The sequence below is a fragment of the Microchirus variegatus genome, assembly GCF_963457635.1.
Source record: "Microchirus variegatus genome assembly, chromosome: 22".
Taxonomy (NCBI): domain Eukaryota; kingdom Metazoa; phylum Chordata; class Actinopteri; order Pleuronectiformes; family Soleidae; genus Microchirus; species Microchirus variegatus.
In genome coordinates, this window is record NC_139823.1 from 9,708,893 (window position 1) to 9,733,367 (window position 24,475).

Below are 24,475 nucleotides of genomic sequence, written 5' to 3' on the forward strand. Positions count from 1 at the left end.
TATATATTCGTTAAATATATTATATATTGGATGGTAAGAATGACTTGCAGTAAGGATGCTTGGTTTGTTAGGGGGGATTTGGCGTCCATGCACGTTTACTGAGCAAGAACAACACGTGCTGCATGGTCTCTGGTCCTCATTCTAATCTGTGGCCAGTGATCGATCTGAACTATTCTATGCAACATCATCCAAAGAGAGAGAGAGAGAGAGAGAGAGAGAGAGAGAGGCCAAGAAAAGGAATCAGAAATAACACATAGTCGGCTTCAAAATAGACAACGAAATCAAGAGGACCATACATACAATAGCTCCTAATTCAAGTCTCTACTTAAGAGTCGAGACGTGGTTCTTGAAGTGGAACGTGTTCAGAGGCTGTGGCTGAGCTGAGAGTGGCCTCAGGGTGGCAGGAGTGGGCAGAAAAGTTTTTTTTTTTTTTTTTTGAAGTGGATGAGCGTGAGGATGTGTCTGGAGTCAGACGACAAAGAGCAGAGCCACTGTTCACAAACCCTGCTTGGCCAGAGCCGCAGTGACATCCTCAGCCAAGGTCGCTAACTGCGGCGAATCCGTCATGTTGAGACTGCCGGAGGAGGATAGGTGACTGTCACGCTGGCGTTGGGGAGACACTGATCCAGACAATCCTGGCGACTGGACGGTGGCGTCAGCGCCCTGGTCCGCTCGGGCCTTCGCTTGTTCTCGCAATGCCAGCCTGTGGCTCTCGATCTGATAAATGCGGATGGTTTGATGGATGGAAATGAAGAAATGCAGTATTTGAATATTTTGGATCCAATTTAAATACATTTAATACATATTTTTCAGTCACTTCAAGCAAGAGCAAAGAGTTACCCCTTTAAGGTACTACTCAAATATTCGGTCAACCACACTTTAAGTCACTATTATCTCATTGAAAAAATGCATCAAGCTGAACTCAACCTGAATGAGCCATCTCTACCATTGCGTCTGTGAGCAGTTTACAGCTTTTACAGCATTCCTTCAAACAGCACGTGACACAACGGAAATTCACTCGTCCTCTGATGACGTATATCGGCGGGACTTTCGAAGGCAAGACTATTTTGTTGACATATTATCCTGTTGTACATAATTATGTATCTTAATTCAACAAAAATAAGTCTTATAATGGTCAAATATTTTTTTCAAAGCATGCTCTACCAAACGGTTGACTTGTCATTTTATGGTTAAGGTAGAGAAGAAAGCTAATGTTGGTAAAATTAGGGGGGGGGGACTTAGTGTTGCTAAAATGATTACTTTAATTTATTGATCAAGAAATTGCACTTAATGTGACTTCTCTGAATGTTGTACTTTTATTATGAACAGACGTCTCAACTGTTTGGTAGAGGACTGTATCTGAAATAGGTAGGGTCTAATTTAAATATATATATATATTGATTGTCGTGATTGTTATCAAGTGAATAAAAAATGCAAAGCAATTATTTTCCCTTTACTTTTTTCTCGGTGCGTACCTTAAAGGGTTAAAAATAAGACAGCTCAAAAATATAGAAAGGAGTTTCACTTTCAAACTGGTCTGTTTTGTCGTCCTCACGCAACGGCTGTTGCTCTGAGTCCTGTGTTGACATCAGAGCTCAGCTGCATACAGTATGTGATGGACATATTTCATCATTCAAAGATTTGGTTAAAACCTTTAAATTTGTAGCGGCGTTTGATACTATACCTTTACTCTCAGCCCCACGGGAAGGAATAAAGGAATACAACGTGTTTTTGAAAGATTGGCCTTGTTGGAAAACCCATTTGTCTATGTGTGAAATTTTACTCTTTTCCCACAAGTAAGCCTGTGGATAATTGTAGGTTGATTTACTCATGTTTTATTCTTTCTAGTTAACTGGCACACCTTGACGAAGAAAACCTGCCTGTGTATGTTGTCCCAAAGTATAAACCTATACCTACATTGATGACTAAGACAATCTCTCAAAAACTTGATGTTTTCCTTTAAATCATGGATCAGGGACATAAAGCCGACGCTTACCATGACGTGACCTCCACATGTGAATGTGCTGAGCATTGTCCAGGGAACCCACCTTGGCTTGGGCTTTGTCTTTGAAATCCAACTTCACGGTCTCGATGCGCACGTGTCCGCCTCCTGGGAAGAAGTGGAGGAAGTATCAAAATGAGAATAAGAATGTGGGTCTGTTAACATGCAAGAGATTGAATAAAGGTTAGACAGGGAACAGCCAGCAGATGGCACTGCTGCAGCTGTTGGGAGTCACCACAGAATAACCCAGGAGTGGGAGGTGGTTTTTCACACCTTGTATCAAAACAGTCATTTTGGGAACATGTTAAAACGCATATACTGCCATTCACCAGCCATGCTACTTTTATTATTTAAATTATTTTTAGATTTATAGTGGAGGGGGAACACAATTTTAACATACAAACACCTTATGCTTTATCAGCATCAGTGTCTGTCAGTTGAGCAGGATCGTGTAAATTATATAGGTTACCAGGTCGATGATGGATGTTGTCTAGAGAGCCACACTTGGAAGTCACGTGGCTCAAATCAATCTTCTTGTTCTGTATCAGCACCTGAAGGAAGCAAAGTCAGGAAAAAAAAAAGACAAGGTCACAGTTAACATTCACAACGAGAGAGCCCTCATTCCAATTGTCCCTTTATAGAGAATTATACGGTGCATGTCATCGGCACTGATCTTTAGATTTAGTTTGAAGATGAGGCATTATGAGGGCATTAACTGATAAATGACTGACTATCTACGTTATGATTATGATGATTGTTGATCTCGTTGCGTTTAATTATTGGGGAAAAACAAGTCAGCGTAGCAGTGACTACGACATAACAGTGCTTGTGTTCTAATGGGCAGAAAACTGCTGGTGTCTGTAAAATCAGCCATACCAAGACATGTATAATATACATGTCTTGGTATATTATATAATAGGATTCAGTAAATGTTCTTTCATGTTCTCTTTTCTCCTTTCTTTTTTATTTGGCTGGTTCAGCGGCCTGAGTGGGAAGGACACGGTGAGAATGAACAGCGTCGTGAAGGTTCTGAAGGTCGAAATAAATAGACCAGCAAAAAACTCCTGTGCTCTCTATGGTACTGTATGTTATCAGAAAGCCATGGTTATTATTATTATTATTATTATTGACCAACACGACCATGTCCTGAACACCAAATTTGGTACCACTTTATAATAAGTACACTAGTTTAATTAAGCATTAATAAATATTGAATTAATCACTTATAATGCATGAATACTCATTAGTAAGTAATTTATAAATACACTTATAAATGTTTTGCTCATGTGCTGAAGTGTTGGCATGTACTGAGCGACCCCTGTGTTGACCTCAAATACATAGGTTGGCTTCTTATAGCTCCATCCACTATAATAAATAAACTGCTATATTAAAGCCCACCATCCCAGTGGCCACCACTAGAATTAAGTATTTATCATTGTGTTTCAAAGTGCATTGTTTGCACTTTACACACGAGGCCACACAAGGGCATTGGCGCACCATCTACCATTATTTACAGCCAACTCCTGCCCTGTCCTCTGTGTTGTTCACTTGTTTATTTGTAACCTATATGCACGTGTGGTTCGTGGGGACTGTTGTAAATGAAATTCTCTTTGGGACAAATAAAGCTGCGCGATTCTAATTCTGAAACAAAAGACAGTGGCACAGCTGTAAGTGCCATTATCTGACACATCCTGGGATTTAAAGTGGGGGGAAAAAAAAATAAATAAAAAAAATAAAAGGAGAGAACAAATGAAACGGCAAACAGAGCGGAGCTATACGGATTTAGACACAGCACAATGAACACGAAGAGAAGACACCACAGCCTGGGATTAAACACTGCGTCACATACTGTGGTCAGCAATCACTTTGCCGGGTCATTTATTTAGCTGATGGCGCTTTTAGTAACCACTAATTTGGTGTTCTTTGTTTTCAGCGGAAAAAGTGTAGACAACGATGAACAGCACATCATCACATGCACAAAGTTAGCCTGCTCATCTGCCCACCCTCTGTTATACATGCACAACTACACAAACACACAAACACACACAGAGAGAGCATGAGACCACAGACAAAGATGAGAGACGTGGTTTGTGTCGACGTGGGTGAACATCAGGCTGTTGCTCCTGCAATGACATTGAAATCTCGTAACGTTTGACGTCACGCATGTTGTCACTGAGAACCAGCTCGTGACACGGATATTCGCCCTCGACGAAAACAAAAGGCTCACCTATGTTATGCACTTTTTCTCCTTGTTCGACAGCCTTTTCTGACTGAAGCGTGAAAGCCAAATGTGTCATTTTAGGACTTTTACGAAGAATTTACCTACAGTATGTGACACAAGCCTAGCAGACAAGCTAAAAATTATGTTTTTCTCCAAGTACTTTGGTGCCAGCGAGTGAGAAATGTGCATTATCTCCATCATTCCATCTCCATACCTCTGAAGCTTTGGGGATCCAGTCTAATGACTGGTGTATTGACTGCCCTGTGGCCTTATGCTGTTGTCACCCATTTCACCAGCGCTCTCAACGCTGTCACGCGCTCGCCATAAAGAACTGCAAGAACCGAACGCCCTGAACAGCTTTGATTTAAAGTGTTTGAAGTTGCCTATGTGCTGTCTAACGCTCACTGTGAATAAGCACATAATATTCATCTTGTTTTTTATGGTACTTGCACTTCTATTTGTCAGCAAAGAAGACACAGCTGTTGGGAAGTAATATTAAGTTTTAATTGTATTATTATTCGTAGTAGTAGTAGTATTATCATTATTAGGCTTGCATAACCACGTTTTGATGATGCACATGAGACAAATTAGAGACCGCAGACGGACTACACACTGTACCTGCTGCCTTTGAATGTCTGTAATCAAAGTTAATCGGCTACGAGGCGAAACGCTTCATGTGGCGTGAGACCTGTTGAGGACGAGAGACGCTGGCATCAGTCTTATTAGCGCTCATTGATATATCATTTGTGTCTTTTTCACTTTAAATTAGCAAGTGATGTCAAACGCTGTGAAGCTTTGAAGGAGAAATTCAAGCTTTTGTGTTCATCCTCCTCACAAGACACTAACCACGAATGGGGGGGGGAGGGGTGATGCATCAACACTGCTGCCCTCATGAACGAGTGACACGAAAAGAAAAAACACACAATACAGTAAAGCAAAACACAAAATGATCACTGATATTAACACTGAGACACTGGACTTGTGTCACAAGACTCACGTTTCCACCTCCTGCTGAGTAGACTCGCCTGTCCAAGGACCCACACCTAGACTGAACATGGCTATAGTCCAGCTTAACAATGGGGATGAGAACCTGCAAGGGCGGAGGTCAGGAATGAGGTGGGATGAAGCTCGGGCTTTCTGGCATCGCACTTCATTTTCAACATCTCTTAAACACAGGTTTTCCCCATCCTTCCACTATTCTCTCTTTAAACCACGTGACTCTGTTTGGCAGTAATACAGGCGCTAACGACTTGGATCACTCGCTGTAACCCCCCCGACAAAAGATTCCTTTCACTACACATCATGAGCTTTTGACTCTCTGCCATTTTGCTACTTTATAAACCACAATGCGCGACGTGTGGCGACATGTCGGCGAATCCTCTTCTGTTCTCACCTCTCGGAATCAGCACTGACCTCATGTGAAACACAGAAAGACACAGACACGGTGCTAATCTTTAACAAAGCCAAAGCGACAGTCACGATATGCCTTTTATCCTCGTGAGGACGTGTAGGCAACATGGCGTTTTTGCATGGATTTTGAGTTCACAAGGTGTTGCATAAAGTTCTAAACCTATGACTGCAGATTTGGTCAACTGTTGAGTGTGGCTGCAAAGAGAGAAAGCAGATGCAAACACAGCAGAGTTTGTACAAACACACACATATATATAACAAAGAAACACATACTATTTAGAACAAATAAATACAAACCTGGGAGTTTTATGTCAGGTAAAATAAAGAAAAGCTAAAAAATATTGGTTAAAAGGTTAGTGTGACACCAGCTCTCTAGTGTATTGTACCATATTGCTTTCCCTAAGGCATTTGAAATACACTTTTTCTTTCCTTTTGGTAGTAAGTAAGTAAGGGAGCAAAGGGGTGAAACCAACTGAATAAAAATACATTACAATAAAGCTTATAATGAATTATAAAATATAAAATGTGTACCTAACTATCCTTTCATTGTTGAGATTATAAAAAACTGTCTTTTTTTGACCTAATTAAATGACCAGATACTAAAAAGTAGAATCAGTGTCATTTCCAGGGTAATACACCCCAAAAACAAACAAAAAAACCCTAACGTGACACATTTAACTCAATGGTGGAGACACTTTGTCTCTGAGACAATCTCCAACAGCTGTGACCAGACCTGTGAGGCACCATATGACGCAAAGAACGAAATGTGGAAACTGACCAAAGCTGAACGATAACTGTGTCGGAAAAGAGCTGCTGGGACTTAAAGTGTCTTACTCTAGTACAACAGAGTTATTCTGGGGTTTATGGTGCAGCTCTCGCAAAACAAGAGGGAGGCTAAAAACAGCAGTGGACATGCCAGTTGGTATGCTGCAACTAGCTGTTAGTGGGTAAAAAATGTAATATAAAAGAGAACCTTTGTACAAACAAGTGTTAAACATGATTTGTTATCAACAAAAAAAAAGTAAAAATGCAGTATATGCATTTATCAACCACAGGGATTAGTCATAAATGGGGAAATTAAAGGTGAATTATAAAAGCTAAAGCAGTTTGTTACATGTCACTGGAATCAAATCGAAATACACTGGGAGAATTGTTTTTGGATAGACTAGAATTAAATACATCCTCAGTCGAGGAGGGTAAAGGTGGAGGGGAATACAGTACATTCAGTGCCTCCATGAGGAGAGGACTTCAGATTCTCCTTGGAGCTACATTTTGACAGAAAGTGACTTTAAAAGTCTACTTTATTGTATGAAATATGACTCTATGGAGAAATGCACAGATGTATGGACCTCTAACGTCGAGGATGGGGTTGAAATACTGGTCGTAAAACTACTGGCGGGGGGACACAAGAAGGTCGTGATGGTGACAATGCACTGGAGGTTGTGTGGTCATTCATATACAGTCATTTCAGTGATGCAATTGTTGTTTAAGGTGTTTGATAATATGAGATATAATCAAAAGTACTATATAAAAGTAATTTTTGTCTCTTTTTTATCCTATTAACCAAGTTACTGGTAGATTAAGGTAGTATGATACAATAAATATTTCACCTGAGAAACACTAAATGGGAATCTCTTAAACACTAAACACGCATAAAAAATGTCTATTTAGTATAAATGTCTTCTATTTTCAACAAACCTCAGTGGTAGTTTTATAATATGCATTGTACTACCCATGTACGTTTATATTTTTTAAAAAGTGCATTCATAACCACAGGGCAAGCCTTTAATATGTACTTTGGGCAACATTCACCATGTTTCCACAGCAGCTCTAAGGGACAAACTAGTGATAACTTGCATTTTGTGTTTTCTATGCAAGCCCAGAAGAATTAAAAAAATTTTGGTGTGCAAAGGACGGAATACAAATTTCCGTGAGACAGGTAGGGTGTTCTAATAATCTTCAGTCTCACTATTAGATGTGACGAATAAACACTGGACCTTATTTGCTATTATTGTTTTACGATTCTTACAGTGGCACGCTCGTATGTAGGCTCTAAAAACCACACAATGTTACGGTGAACATACAGAGCAACAGAGATGAGGTGCAACACCGACTTCCACATCTAAGCGTGGCCTTGTGTTTGCGCTGTGTCGGCATGTTTTGGTCCTTCTGCTGCTTTAAAACAGAAACCACTTAGAGCTGATTGTGGTTATCCGAATGTCAGGAGAGAAATAAATTAGTGTGATATGAAAATGCCTACTGATACTTTTACATGGGCCTATTTTATTGCACGCCAGTTGCATATTGAGAGAATTTTACCATCAGTGTATGACCTACAACCCAACTGATAAAGTGAATGGGGCTTGAGCTCAAAAAACCTGATTACATTTCTTGTTTGTTGAACATGTCTTGTTTTGTGACAAAAGCAAGACCAGGAAATACAGTATTCCCATCACAAGGGACAAAATGAGACGGCCAGAAAGTCATGACTGAACCTGTCTTTTTATATATTTAAATATTTAAAAGTGTGATAGAAAGGCGATGTCTTTTTTGCAGTTATTGAACACCTCTATCTATGCAGCTGCCAAGAAAGAAAAAGACACACAAGCACACTAAGGAAATGACGGACTGATGCAACAACACTGAAAATGGTTTGGCTTCAGGAAGTTAGTGCTGAAACGGACAGAGACAACCAACACGAGTCGCCTAATGAAGTGTCTATCTCACTATCCTCCAAGATATTTAGTTTTTTTTTTATTTAAAAGAGACAAATACCTCTTGGAACAAATTATTCATATTACCGTTCAACCACTACACCATCATAAAAAGCCATAAGGGTAAACCGCTACATTATTTCATAGGAAAATGACAGCTGACATGACACTACGCAGCACAAGAGATGCATTTGTGTGCCTTCAAACTTCTAACTCAGAGATGCATCAAAAACAACCAGAAGATTATACATAAACTCCCTTGCTTCCAGTTTATATCTTTATGCCAATAGTTTTTAAATGATACTGCAATCAGGATTCAATTTGCTCCACATAGTTGACCTATGTGCCTTGATCCCACCCACCCCCAATTTGTCTCACCTTCAACACACGGCTCTACTCCAAAAAGAGATTTGCCTGACAGATGCAACATCGCAAGTTTTTAGTAGTGCATTGATCGATTATGACCCAGCAAGCATGCTTGCAAAAGCCCACACATGCAAACATGCAGAAAAACTCTGCCCAGGCCATTTCTCCTGCAGATGACAGGGAGCAGGGAGCATCTATTTTGAGGTTGGCTGCACAGAGCAGAGAGTGGAGACCTGGCGAGTCGTAAAGATGTCAAGAGCGGTAATCAGGTCATCAGGGGAGGTTTAAAAGAAATGATGGTTACAGACACATCGCTGTTTTCATTCCTGTGCTTCCTGTTGCAGTGCTGAATCTCTGTCATGTGCTGATGATGGAGCTACGGTAAGGTATTTGTCAAAAAACATGATTTTTTTTATGTCTCCAGTTCAGGCCATATTTTTGTCCTTGAGATCTTCTCAACTATTATTCTTAGAATAAATTCTGTAAGTTTTCATCCACAGGATGCAACACGGCCAAATGTCAGCTCTGAGACACATTTGGGAGATGAAGTTGTTTTGAACATTTTCTGACCAGAAGAGGGCAGACAGTCTATTTGAAATTCCCAGTCACAGAGCCATGGTGTATATACTATGAGGTGCAATAATGTTGCTCTTGATGTATACACTACATCCAATTTATCTGGCTTTCATCTGGTGCAGAAAGCAGAGGGTATCGCATTTACTGTGAATGACCTCAGTTGCTGCTTGAAAGGAGGAGAAGCCTTCAAAAGAACAGCAGAAAGATGGGTAATGGCTTTCAGTGTTATTACTATTTAAATCAACCTTTAAATCACAATTATGGCTTTAAATACTTCTCTTAACCTTTGAAGGATTTAAAAAGCCTGGAGAAACACTGTATTTATTTAAGTTTTAAATAAATGATCACATGTGAGTCAGCAGGATGACTGTAGCACTGGTAGATTAGCAGTAGCTAAGAGACACCAACAGTGAGCATGGAGACAAAGAAGCTGTAGGAAGAAGCCAAAAGATGCTGCACAAAACACATTATTACAATTCAGTTTGTATCAAGGCCAAATGAGTCCACTTCTAAAGAATGTGGTTTTATAGTTTTTTCATGCAGAGGTGAACATTTTGTGTGTGGGAAAAAAAGTGTCACCTGTCCTCCTTTGGGCTGGTACTTGATGTTCTCCGTGGAGCCGATCTTGGACTTGATATTCTTGAAGTCGGGCAGCGGCTCGCTAATGATGCGAAGCTGCTTGGGCGTGGTAGCAGGCGACTTGGGCGGGGTGCGGACCACGGCCACCTTCCTGTCCTGGGATATCAAGCTGAGGGAGCGAGGGGTTCCAGGAGTCCTTGATGACGATGAGTAGCTGGGAGGAGTCCCCGGTGTGATGGCTGTGGAGCCAGGAGTGCGCGGGGTGGAGTGGCCGCTGCGAGCTGAACGGGAGCGTATTGATTCTGTAACTTAAAAAAAAAAGTTAGTTGCAGTTTAATATTGCAGCTGAAGAGAAGGACCACACTGGAATGAGGTATAGACTATTTCAAGTATACTGTTAAAGCCGAGTACCAGTTTATCTCACACCACCCAACGCAATAGTCCTGTAAATACATATATTTTGCAATCTCACCTGTCATACTAGGGGCTCGTCCTGTCCTGTACTCTGCCCTCATCTCAGTGTGAAATGCTACAGAAGGCAAAAGAGAAAATGGTTACGATTTAGCTCCAAGAACAGAAAAAGATAACCTGAAAGATTTTGGAGCTCTGTCAGATTCAACCATGCAACCACCTACATCAAAAACACTAAGCTATACTGGATTGGAAATGGCGAAAAGCACTGGATGAAAAGGAAAAACACAACATTATCTAATTACTACAAAATGACTGTAGTAAATGTGGTTTTAATCGAAAGAAAAACACTATAATGGCAAATGTACTGTATGTCTGATTGGCAAACTAAAGGTTATATTATATGGTGATGAATCTGTGTTATTTTCACTCACACTGAACACAGCTACTTTTGTAAAGTGAGTTTAATGAGTGTCAGCCTACATGTGGGTCTGCGGGGAGCAGTGGAGCCAGAGCTGGTGATGGAGGTGGAACTCTCCTCTTGGTCGTGGTACCCACGGCGACTCAGTATAGAGCCGTGGCGCGTCACTGAGGACTTCTTGTCTGGGCTCCTTGATCCGCCGTCCTGTTTTATAAAACCACACACACACCGGATAAAGGGAGATGATCCTCGGGCGTAACATGGCTTTGATTTGTTTTTAACACATTGTGAAACAAGTGTTTTAAATGTTCAAAATTACGGGAACTGAGGTATATTTTTCAATGCTCTTTGCAGAAGCCCTGCAGCATCGGTGCCGCGCTACCATCCACCTACCTTGACTTATGAGTCATAATGCTGGAGAGCCTGGAGGCTCTGCCGAGGTCTATATAATGAGACACTCTGGATATGTAGGTGGAAATCTTTGTTAGTGCCAAATGATGGGCACTGCACAGAGATGGCACAATGACGAGAGCCATGTAGGTGAGTAGCAAGGCACCAAAATACAGGATTTAAAGTGAGAATAGCAGTGGTTCAATGTGCATTTTAAATGAAAAAGGTCTGGTGCATCCTTTCAAAGACGGGGACCATATAATTATTATTATTCAACACGCTCATGTAAGAATTCCAATTAAACTCATCTGTAGGAACTGTAAATGGAGAGTTGCAATTAAAAGTGAAAACATGTGTGGGCCTCAAAATTACAGAATTGCAGTATGTTTTCACGCTGTGACATTTAAGAAAAGCAGAAAGCGGGTTATTTCAGACACGGTAAGTGTCATTACCATGGTAGGGAGTTAAACGGAGTCACGACCACAGCCGCTGGAGAAATGTCACAGGGTGATTCGACGCCCACTCGGTTACAAAACAAAAAGCTACTGTATATCTGTATCTACTTGAGCGAGAAAAAACCATTAAACATAAATCATTTTCTCATTAAATACAAGAACGTAATGAACTGTTTTTCTTGTCGTGATTAGGAGTAGAAAATGCTCCTAAACCTTAAGATGTTGATGGATCACAGTTTCTATGGTGTGAACTGTGTCAGTTATCATACACAGATTCATTTGACTGGCAATTAATTGGAAGCAAGATATAGAAGTTTGTCCAAACCTAATGAGGGATTCAGGCTCTTTTTGCAATTTAAGCTTTGACAGGTTCTGGCACCAGATGATATGCCACTGTTGGACCGATGGAGAACACTTACCGATGCTCTGTCACGAGACTGTCGCGCAACACTGAGAGGCTGACGACAGTCTGGCCGAGCCTCTGAGGGACAGACAGAGAAACCGAATGTCAGGGAAATCAAAATACTCAAAGAGAACACACGTGTTAACCTTCATACATTGGGGTAAAGTAAATAAAAAATGTAAATGTCATTGATTTCAAATGATTATCTTTAAAGATATATATGTTTATAGAGGATAGGAGCAAAATTAGGCATATGACAAATCCAATGATCTGTGAGAGTCCCCCATGAGAGCACTGTTCTGCAAACACTTGGCAACATATCACACAGAATGGGGGATACTGTGTTATATAATGGAACTCTGGGTATAATAATCTAAATGGAGGAGTGCAGCAGCACACTGAGCTTTCATCATCAGTGACACAGAATCCCATCCTCCAGGGGAGTATGAAGTGCAAACCGCCTCTGGGACAGACCAAGCATCTTTTACAGTAGCAGTTCCACAAAACAAAAACAGATAGATACTGGTTGCCAGGCAACAGTTAGTTTAAAATAAGCTTGCGGTGGAGTGGATATGTAATTCTTATCGAGATCGGAAAGGTTCAAGATCTTTTTTTGGAGGGGTTTTTCAGACCGTGTGTATCTGTGAGGCCACACTTGCCACGCGTTGCATTAAGATAATTCAAATGAAATCACATTCAGTCAAATTACCAATAAAACCAAATGGACACTAAAACCAAAAGGAAGCAGACGGTGGAAGTAAAACGCAGAGGGAAACGGTTTCCTCTGAATCACCAGCTGTGGGACAGTCCACAGCAATGTGATTCACCTGTGTGTCTCCTTCTGGGGCAGGAGTGGTGCTGCGTGGAGCGAGTCTCGCGGACAGCTGGTTTCATCGCGGTCCTCTTAGACGGGGATTGATTCTCCATTTTTTTGGTCAGCTCTGTCTTCCGTAAAACAGCTGCTTTATCAGAGGAAACAAGGCCATTGGTGAAAGCGTCTACTGCATTATCCTTCACATACACAGATGAACTACCATTCAATCTCACATTCCAAACAATCCGTGGGTGTGAATCCACTTTTTTACTCTACTGCGTAAAAATAAACCAAGCTAAATTATTAGGAAATCAAAATAACAAGAACCTTTTTTCTTCTTGACTTCCTCTCTGGGGATGCAGACAGGTTCTTTGCGGGCAGGTTTGCGTTCCGGTGTGGAGATTCGACCTCTAGCTCTGCCTCCCTTGGCCTTTGGTTTGATTGGCTTCTCCGGTTTGTCCGTCTTCTTCTGTTGAGTCTGTTTGTTTGCCACCACATCAGTCATTTGGACTGGGCTGGACACCTTGGGCAAAGGCTCAAATTGCTCTGTTAGCAAACTCTTATCATCATCTGCAATTTCTAGAAAAAAAGAAAGGAAAGAAAAGACAAGTAAAACATTTATTAGATAATAAGAAGGAAGGAGAACAGAAGTTGCAATTGGCCACCAGAACACTGTTTGAATGGAAGTCTATGAGAAAATGAGCCTACTTCTCACTTGATTGTCAACATTAATAAAGTTAATTTCAGGACCTGAGGAAAATAGATGATAGAGAAGAACAACATGACAGGAAACTGCTATCGTCTAATAGATGCCTGGTTGCAGGTGACGTCTGTGAACTTCTGGGCTTCAAAAGTGGAGTTGCAAATGAAACATTTTTATATACAGTCTATGGGAAGAAGTTGATAATCTCACCTTGTGTGTCCACCCAGGAGCTGTCCAGGATGGAGTCATCCATTGTGGTCTCATCTCTATCGTAGCTTTCCGTCTGTTCTTCCGTTTCGATGGTTTGAGCCTCTTCCTTCTCAGGGGACGCGGGCGTCTCAGGGATATCACCCATTTCATCGAGACTGGCAGCCTCGATGTCCGCCTCCTGGGCTAACTCGACAGATTCCTCCTCTTCCTCCTCTAAGTCTTCGTGAGCGCCGACACAAAGCGCCTCGACCTCAGGAGGAGCCGAAAAACGAATGCTGTGTCCGGGCTCCTCGGCTTCATCGATGGTTTGGACCACGGTGATGAAATCGTCTTCGACCGTCACCACCGATTCGATGGCAGCTCGAGATTCAGAGATCTCCTTTATTGCCGCTGCCTCGGCTTTCTCCACCAGGTCTCCGTCACCTCCCTCTTGCTGCTGATCAGCAGGTGTCAAGGCCACTTTTTCATCTCTTTGTCTTGATAAATCTGCAGAGTCGTCTGGAACATTTTTGTCCATCTCTGCCACTTTCTCCCTCTCTTCCTTCAGTTTCTGTTCCATTTCTAGTTTTTCTTTTTCCTCCTTCTCCCTCAGTTCCATCTCTCTCTTTTCTTTCTCTTCCTTCTCCTTTAATTCCCTCTCTCTCTTTTCTTTCTCTTCCTTCTCCTTTAATTCCCTCTCTCTTTTTTCTTTCTCTTCCTTTTCCTTTAATTCCCTCTCTCTCTCTTCCTTCTCTTTTAGCTCCCTCTCCATTTTCTCTTTCTCTTCCTTCTCTTTTAATTCTCTCTCAATTTTCTCTTTCTCTTCCTTCTGTTTTAGCTCCCTCTCCATTTTCTCTTTCTCTCTTAATTCTTTCTCTACTCTGTCCTTTTCCTCCTTTTCTCTCTCCTCTTGTTCGATCCTTTCCCTCACTTCTCTTTCTTTCTTTTCTTGCTCCTCTTTCTCTTTTCTCTCCTTCTCCAGTTTCTCTTTCATCTCAAGCTCTTTTTGTTCTTTCTCCCTCCTTTCGTTTTCTTCACTCATTATCCTCTCTGCCTCTTCCTTTTCTCTCTCTTCTTTCTCTCTCCTTTCCCTCTCTTCTGCTGCTTTCATTTCCTTTTCTTTTGTCTCCGACTCTTCTTTGTCTTCCTTTTTCTTCTCAGCGTCTTCACTCAACTTTCGTTCCGATTCCTCTTTAGTTTTCTCCTCTTTGTTTATTCCTAACACAGGTGAAAGCGCTCTTTTGGGTGAGCCATAAATATCCCTTTCTTTCACCTTAGAAGGTGAGAGCACTGGAGAGAGCAGCTTGTCATCATCGATAATACTCTCCACAGATGAAGTGGGTGAGGTTTTGGTGGGCCTGGCGATTCGGTCTTTGGCCACGCCAGTCAGCTGGTACACATCTTCAGCGTCCACTTCCTCGTAAGCCTCCTGGTGGACCAGCTTCACCTTCTCCCGGAGCTCCTGTAATTCCCGCTCCTCTTCCAAACTGAGAGGCCTGTCCTCCATCTCCAATTTGCGGATTTGCCGCTCATAGTCGGCGATCTCGGTTTCCGACGCCGAGCCTTCGCCGCTGCCTTGTCGTTCAGTTTCGCCCAGTGACCTCCCGCCTTCCTCCAGAGTCACCGTGACGGTTGGCGTCACAAATGACTCACTTCTACGGGAAGGTGCTTTCTCCTCCTCCTTATTTACTGATTTATTTAATAGATCATCTACAATCTCTTCGCTCTTTTCTTCAGCGGGACCTTTAATGTCTCCCTGTGTCTGATCTTTCTCTTCAGTGACCTCAGCAGCTCCTGACAGCTGTGTCGTTTCCTCCGTAGATGAGTCTCTGACTGCTAACTTCCTTGCCTGCGCAGCCACTTTCTCCTCAAGAACAGAGTGTGTGAACCCCTGTGTAGACGTGCTTGTAGGGCTTAGCACATCTGCAGGGGATGGCATTGGCCCCGAATATTCACTGAATACACAATAGCCCATCTCCTCAAGCTGGCTTTCACTTCTTCTGGCTCCGGGACTTTGTTCCCCTGAAATAAGGCTAGCCAGAGGGTCATCAGCGAAAGCAGAAACATCAATTTGAATGGATTTTCTACGGGTAATTTCTGGATCAGTGTTTTCTGATGCCAGTCTCGAACGGGTACCGGCAAGGTCCAGCATCTCGGGCAAGTCTTGTGCCATGACTGTGCCGTTTTTATAGGTGCCATTATTGGGCTGAGGTGAATCTGGCGACTCTGGTTCAGGGCTGGGTTTCGAGACTCCATCAGTCGATCTCGGAGGAGATGAGGAATCTGAACAGACGGAAGCTGCAGTCTCCAGGATCATGGGAGGGAAGGATGGAGGCTTATCCACAGAGGGGGTAGTGACTGGGAGGTAGTCTGCCGATTCATCGAGGCTACCACTAGTATATGACATTATATCTGTAGCCAATGGGGAGAAGTGCTTGGTTCTACCTTGGCCACTCTGATCCATTGCTCCAATTGTGATGTTAAGTGAGTAACTCCTCTGCTCTAGGGCCAGTTTACCTGGAGAAAGCCTGCATTCATTACTCCTATCAGGAAGTGGGAATGCTCCAGTGGCTTCTGCTGTACTCTTATTTTCAGACTTATCTTCGGTTGTAGTCTTCTCTTCACCAGCTCTGCTCAGTTCGTAATAACCCTCTCCCTTACACTGTAGCGCCTCCTCGGGCTCTGCGGCTGACGTTTCAAAATACGCCGACATGCCAGATCTGTCTGTTGCATCTTTCGTCGAGTCTCCTCCTTGATCTTTGACTCCCATTGAAGAGAAATCAGATGGTGCACCTATGCTGCAGATCTCCACCACCTCCACTGACGGCTGCTTCTCCGACACTGTGATTGGCTCGCCATACAGAGGCTGAAGTGTGAGTGATTTGGGAGATTCTTTGGCTTGGTTTTGAGGTACAAAGGATGGCATATCCATGGTGGGGCTCTCTGGTACGACTCGTTCACCAGCAAAGAATCCTTGCATCTGGGGCTCAAAAAACTCCTCTGGGCGTTTTTCCGATCCAATGCTGTCTGGACTCATGGACCCACTGGCCTGCTTGTCCGAGTCCATCTTCAAAGCTGAAACGACATCTGTAAGTTGGCTGTTTTGTTCAACATAGAAAGCAAACGGTCTGGCATGCTGCGAGTAGGATACAATATTGAGGCAGGGACTGGAAAAGCCATTATTACTGAAACAGGCAAAGCTGTCCTCAAAAACTTACAGCACAATGATACGGCCATCACTGAAGAAGTACGGCGAGAGTATGGGGTCCACCAATTCACAGATGGATGAGAATATGGCATGATATATGACGGAACCGGTATGAAGAAACTGTGATGCTGATTCATGGAAAAAAACAAAAAAACAAGCAATAACAGATAGGATGGATATCCATGCAGATATTCAAAACATCAGATACGAAAAGAAACAGCATTTCTGTTATTCTTTGGTGTTCTGGGATTTTGTCCATTAACAATTCATCACATTGTTTTTTAAATGACAATTCAGACAACTTATCATGACTTCCAAATGTAAATGCATAACTCGAGAGAATGTTAGCGCAGATACAGAAGCACCTCGCTGCTGATGGCACAGAAATGCTGCACGCTGTCACCAGCTAACGGTGACAAAAATAAAATGAAGAATGTAATGCATTTGATGAGGTGATGGATCCACTACCAACAACTGTAACACACTGAACATGAAACAGCCAACAAAAAACTTCCCTGCAAATTCTTTACAACGAATCAGGATAACACTATGAGCACTTTGAATATTGTGATCTATGGTTAGTAAGTACGACTATTAATGGTTACAAAAAGTGCAAAAGCACTAGCATAAAAGCACTTAAGCCATGTGACGACATAATGAGAAACCTGTAAGCTCATAGCATTTGATTACACCAACACGAAAAGCCCGGCCCAAAGACCACAACAAGAAAAAGAAAAAAAAAGGAAATGCAAAAGTGCAAAGATATCACACAAGTTAAAAGAATGTGGCTCTTTTCACCAACAAGCCTGTGTTGCCTCGCAGCCGCAGCAGAGCACAGAGAGGGTCACTTGCCATTCCGTCTAATTTATAACACTTATCATATTATGCTTATCCTTTTGACACATCTGCAGTGTTCTCATACAGTTGGCAATGCAGTAACATGCAGGCAGGGAGAGCAGAGGGCAGGACACACCTGTCGCCTCACCCTCTGCTTGCTCCTCCTCCTCCTCCTCCTCCTCTCTGTCCATAGAGCTTTCTGCAGCAGCACTAACTGCTTCGGACGGCTCCAGGTCTACGTCCTGAGCCTCGTCTATGGCCCCTGCCTGCGCTAAGGTTTCAGCTTGGGGGCTGTCCAGCTCAGGCTCCTCCCCACTCCATTGCTGCTCATCAAGAGCTGCCTCGGACTCTGCTGCCTCTGCACTCTCCTCCTCCTCCTCCTCATCCTCCTCCTCCTCCTCCTCCTCCTCTTCCACCTCTTCCTCGTATTCAGCTGTAAGAGCCTCCATGGTCTCTTCTTCTCAAAAACAGGGTGAGAGGGGGACACATTAAGACTACAGGCAACACAGACTTGGGTTATGTGAGAACACAATTTATGACGGGACACTTTCAGCTCTGGGAAAGATGACTCAGCGTTTATCTGTTCACACATATTGGAGTTAGTCATGTGGTCAAATATTGTATGTGAGGATTTTCTTGACCCTGTACTTGATATGTAAGGAAAGATATGGCGCATATGATCTACTTTTTTTATAACTTTATTACATAATTATATGAAATATCTGTCTGTTTTATCAATATAATCAAGATCCAGCACTTCTGAAATCACTGGCCATTATGTAATAAATCTAAAGCAACTGGCCATAAAATCCTCCCAATATGTCACAGAGACTCAGGAATAATGTTCATATAACAAACTGAACTCACCAACAACAACAGTACAGCCAAAATATTTGCTTTAAAAAAAATATTTTGCAGACTGCAAATGATGTTTATGTTTTGAAATCATGTTTTGGCATGTGGCGCCACCTACCGCCGTCTATCAATCATTGCAGTCAGTAGAGTCTCAGCTGCCGAGCAACCACGTCAGAAAACGAAACCTAAAAGACCTCGGTATTTTGAATTTGAAAGTAGTAACCGTTTTTGGCCACATTCTTACATATGGCACCTTTAATACACAAACCACATGTTTAGACTCTAAATGGCCAATTTCTCTCCTCAACTGATCTTAAAACTGCGTTCCGGTACACAGTGTTCAATGTTACTCAGTTGCAACAGTCTTTCTCTCTCGGACGCCATTGCTCACTGTAGCAAGAAGCACAACAACCTTGCATAGCAACCCCTACTGATCAGGCGGGAAATTGCAGTGCGTATCCGGCACCACGACGGAGAACTATGAAGGGTCGAGGGGTCTCCGTGGTTACACAGTCGGATAATGCATTACGCAGTCTGAGAAGTCAAATTTTCAGATTTATTTTTATGACAATAGAGGCAGGCAAAGATGAGTTCTATTCTGGGGCTGAGGGAAAATATAGTGAGTCTCTGAAGAGGATAAATGCAATTAAAATATTAATTTTCTAAGGTTTTATGAAGGTGCAGATGCGGTGTGAGTGTGTGGAGCTGAAAGTCTTCCTTGTTGCCTCAGTGTCAAACTGTGAGAATAGTGACAAAAGAATGAGAATAGAGGGTGTGACACACTGCAGGTCATTTAAGAAATGAGAGAAAATACTGAGGAATGAACCCAAAGAGAGCCCGGGGTGATGACTGGTAGAAATATGAATGCACAGAGAATGTCAGTCACACACAGTGAGATACTTATAAAAGGCAGTTGGGCCTTAAATCATGTTGACTGATGTCATGGTAAGTGTTGTGTATCAGGTCCATTGAGTGAAGCGTGATGAAACATAGTCCTATCTTACAGACATCGCTCGTATGTGTTGGGACTTAATGGCGTGGCAATCACAGGTAGCAACAGCTTTGGGTGAAAATAATTAGAAATTAAAGCAATGCGACTGTCAAACAAACATGGAATTGCTCAGGTTTTTGAGCACACAAAACATCACAAGGACACACAAACACAGACAAAAGACGGACGGAAAAGACGGACGGACGGACCGAGAGACGGAGGGACGAAAGGAGGGAGGGATGAAGGGGAGTCAAATCACAGAAGTAGAAGAGGAAACTGGTGTTTAAAAGAGGAGGGAGGAAAAGAGAGCAAGATGGAGGGGGAAATGGCAAAAAGGAACCATGCGTGGTTCACCTTCAATCTGTCTAAAGGCCACGGCCTGCCCTGTGGGGCGAGAGCCAGAGTGCGTCCACTCTGGGCTGAACAATGGGTGCTCATAGTACTCCTCGTCGGAGTGGTAGGGGTCGTCCTCAGGCACGGATACTGAGATGGAGGGGGCGAGGAACTTGCACCTCTCCCGAGAATTTTGGAAGCGGCGGAGAGGGCCCGCCTCCTCCTCGTCCCCTACATCTACAAACAAGACAGACACAAGGAGAAGAACTGCAGGGAAATCTGGACACAGACTGAAAGAGAGTGAGTGAGGAGGAAGAATAAGAAATAAAAAAAAGAAGAAAGAAGAAAACAGCAGAAAATGGGAAACATGCCAAATAATATCCACTGTAAAAAGCGATGCAACACACTATTGCGCCTTTGGAAACATTAATAGAATGCTACTTCTTGTTAATTTTCTAAAATGTTGGTCAAAAACAGGTTACAACACAAAAAAAGTTAATTTTAAACACAGAGGCAGTGTTACCAAAAAGCTATTTAACAACCTACACTGTATATTTGCATCATCATCAAAAAATAAATAGGATTCTTGCAGCAGTCATGGCTTTTCTGCTCGCCTATAGCTATAAAAAGATATTGAAGTAAACTAAATTGAGGCAACTCTAAATCATTGGCTTAACCGGGCTCAGTTGATCCATACTTTTTTCTTTTTTTTTTTTACTTGCTACATCTTTCAACAACCTTTTACAGTGGATATTGTTTGCAGTGAAAGGAGGAGACAAAGCTTAAATCAATACAAATGTAAAATAGGCAACAAAAACCAGAGTCACCAAATAGGGGAATGCAAGAAGAAGGTAAGGCCTGAGTGAGGTCGAGAGAAACGGAACACACACATAATGACACTGACAAAAAGACAATGACGGGCAAACTCAGAGGTGGCCAAGCTATGGGAAAGGGGGGGCCAGCCGTACTCTGAGATCGACTAGTTAAGTTTGGTAAGGATGGAACACAAACTGCTTCACATATGAATAAATGACGCCAATCTGACACCCTCAGACACGAATGAAAACCTCCATAAGTCACATTTAAAAAGACTTTTTGTTGTGAACAAGAAAATGTCCAACATCTAAAATCATTCTGGATTATTGTAATACATGTGTGTTAATTCAGGGCTGGCCCACCTACTGTAAAGAACCCCCGTCTTACATCCCTGCTACTGCAGACTGAGCACACATTAAAACACAGAGGTCATTGTGAGGCTGAACATCTGCAGGCAGCTGCACGAAAATCTAAAAATCTGGGAGTACAAAATGCGTCACAGTGTAATTCTGCTGTATTCTGTTAAGTCTCTTTCCACACATTCTGTTTCTTACTGGGCTTCAGTTACAGCGAGGGCTAGCTGTGTAAGTAATGTTTGTAGAGATACAGCTATGATCCACAGCCACGGCACAGACAAACAAAAGGACTGACGGCGAACGAGAACAACACAACACAATGACCGGGCATGCAGAATGCAAAAAACACAATAAAAAAGAGACAGAAACAGGAAGTTGGAGGGTTACCTAAAGTGGCTGTCATATTAGTGTGTGTGGACAGTAAGTGGAGATAAAGGAATGGAAATGAAAGGAGATGGTGGAAATTAAGACCAACAAGGTGATCGCCCTTCTGTCTTTTAGAAATAAATGGCGATGAAAATGAAGATGAAGAAGAAACTGTGTCCGTACCACGTGTACGATGAGGAGGAAGCAGGGTTTTTAGAGGAAATGAATGTCTGAAATAATGGAAATGCATGTTCCTGCGTTTTTGCATCATCTCATGGTGTGTGTACAGTATGTGTGGTTTGTCCCCTCAGATGTGGGTCCTGAGAGGGATTAGAAAGTATATCCCCACAGAGACCAACCCCACACAAAGTGGCCCGAATGTGGTGTCGATCACAAACCTCCAGAAGCTACAGAGTGTGCCCCCCCCCACTGGAGACACACTCCGACGAACACATTGGTCCTACCTTGTTCCAGGGGGCCAAAGTGCTCTGCGGCAGGTGAGGGGGGAGGGGAGGGGGGCAAATTGGTGGTGTCTTCAACTGCAGATGGGGAAGCAGGGTGGAGGATGAAGGATAAAGTCATGTCAGTCACATACGGCAAAGGACTTCGAGCATCTGCAGCCAGAGATATGTTTGGTTTTTTTTTTTCTATTCTTTCTTTCAAACCTGGCACCCGCATTACCCAGAATGCAACTTAAATGCTGACAGTCCAGTTAGAAATGTGTAGTAGCTATGCTTGTAGCAGCTGGTTGCAAGTAGAAATGAGGTTTAGGGCATCAAGAGAGACAATTATCAGATGATATCACAATGGAGCCAGAGACAAAGGATTTATCTTTATCTCTATCTTTAATTTGTATTAAGAAGGTCTCTTCCTCTCTTCCTGCATCATCTATCCTCCTTAGCAAAACACCCTTTTAGTCAGATAAGCAAAACAAATGTAACTGCATCAGTTTGCTCAGGGACAATTTCACATGACATGTACACGACTCACTGTGGCTTAATGTTTAACATAGGGCAGGGTTTGACAAATTAACAATGCCCTGCTGCTGCTGCTTCTGCTTCTGCAGATGCTGCTGCTGCAGTGCTCAAAAAGACACCCCGCTGTATCATTTTGCACCCATTGACATACATAGGATGTGAGTCTAGGTTCATTTTGGGATAATAATCCGATTCCTCGTAAAACACACGATGTGTGAAAAACAGAGGTCAAGCGGTAAAAGGCTGCAGCCTCCTGTGACCGCAGCGCGATACCGTGTACGAGAGTGTGCGTGAATTTTTACCTGATGGCAGCCTCTGAGTCTCCTGTTCACCTTTCAGCACGGCCACGGCCTCTGCCGTTACTTCTTGCACAATCCGTGCGGACACTTGCTCTGACAATACACAGACAACAAACACCGTCAGTCAAACAGTCGACAGGTTTTCTGAGCCACAGGTGGTCGTGGTGGTTGCTAGACAAAAGTTTATTTTTTGCAATAGTTTGAAATTACCCAGTGTTAAAAATTGATGCTGAAATCCCAACATGTCTTCCTGATTTGTAAACAAACAGCTCTTAATGCTAACTTTGGGCATGTGCCGCAAAATTAATTCCCTTGAGGCTTTTATTTAGTTTTAATCGGCTGCTATTAGTTGCGCTAATAAGCTGTAATGTAGCTTCCAGATTTGTATCTTTCAAATAACTGTGTACATAATTTGAAGTTGTTGTTGGAAGAGAGAATAATAATATTGAATAACACGCCAGTCTTTCTTTTGAGTTGATAGAGATGAAAGAGTGGGCTTGCAAACTTAGTTAATACATTTCAAGTTTCTCAACGTTCATCTTCCGTCCATTTCACCTCACTTTTTTCTTAATCATGTCACTCAAACACCCGAGTTGAAAGCCAGTGACTGCAGGGAGGCAAGAGCGGCTTCTGAAGGCTGTGAGTGTCGCCATGGAAACCCAGCATCCTTGATAAAAGTGTAGACTGAAAATAAGCCTGGATCAGAAAGGAGTGAAGTGTTTAAGATGAGAGACATTTCATCTCTTAAAAAAATATTGTTTACTGTATTTCAGGCTCTTGCCTTTGCAGCAAGAAGACTGGGGTTTTCTCCAGTTTCCTCCCAATGTCCAAAATCATGCAAAGTATCTGCCAACACTGATATCTGTCTGTCATTGCAGAGCCTTTTAAACTATGTTCACAACACATTTGTGCCATTTCAAGCTATTTCAAAGACACAATTCTCCAGCTTTGTAACTAAATATTATCCTCACATAAATTAGAAATGAACATGACTCAGCTAAAATGCTGTTGCTGATTTTAATTAACATTTTTACAGTCTATCTGTGCATACTGAAGCATGCATGAAGCATAGGATGCTTGGATGGTATCTGTCCAGAATCCGATCCAGTGTCGGACCAATACCGATACTGAGTCTTGCATCAGCTCATCCATACTTTATATACAATATAATCTGTGCTACAGAAAGAGTAATTTAAAAATAACTTATAAATGACATATTAACCATCAATAAAGGGAATAAAACTGTCCATCAGTGCCTAATTTTTATTACTGGTGTTACACACTGAATTAAGAATAATTCTAATCTGTCATTTTATTTCCCTTAGCATTTGTGTTTCTCTAGTAAATATGAAAGATGCTGTCAACACTGAAATCCCCCACAAGAAAAAAAAGTAGATGACTCTGTTTAACTGTGTTCTAACGTGATAAATGCATCTTTTTAACCAATGTTATTCACCAATTCAATTTCCTAATCATGCCTAATGGTCTCTTTGTGTGAAACAAGCATTCGTCTTTCATCTTAGTGTTTGAAAAAAAAAAAAATCAGTTCAAATGTTGCCGGGGTGCAAGGAACATGACACGACACATTTGCATAATGTTTTTACTTCTTTTAAGGCTATTTTGTTAGACACACACACACACACACACACACACACACACATGCACACCTCTTCAGAGACCACTTAACACAGCCCACTCACCAACTCAAAGCAGCCATTTCCTATTTTCCGTGTATAAAAATGTGTACAGCTTAGTTACCACTTCTTCTAGTAGTGCAATATAA

General features: G+C 42.2%; 1 protein-coding gene across 1 annotated transcript in view; it reads right to left on the reverse strand.

Moving 5' to 3' along the window:
- Positions 1–495: 495 nt before the first annotated feature.
- The window catches only part of map2 (microtubule-associated protein 2), a gene marked incomplete at both ends in the record, with an annotated part of 28,816 nt that continues 4,836 nt past the window's right edge, over positions 496–24,475 (reverse strand). Inside the window, 16 exon segments of the mRNA XM_083908469.1 lie at positions 496–717; positions 1,997–2,017; positions 2,019–2,110; positions 2,472–2,553; positions 9,869–10,170; positions 10,341–10,397; positions 10,763–10,904; positions 11,965–12,026; positions 12,776–12,907; positions 13,090–13,332; positions 13,676–14,264; positions 14,817–16,729; positions 17,836–18,156; positions 19,900–20,115; positions 21,881–21,955; positions 22,696–22,785. Coding sequence (XP_083764595.1) covers positions 496–717; positions 1,997–2,017; positions 2,019–2,110; positions 2,472–2,553; positions 9,869–10,170; positions 10,341–10,397; positions 10,763–10,904; positions 11,965–12,026; positions 12,776–12,907; positions 13,090–13,332; positions 13,676–14,264; positions 14,817–16,729; positions 17,836–18,156; positions 19,900–20,115; positions 21,881–21,955; positions 22,696–22,785 — 4,559 coding nt within the window.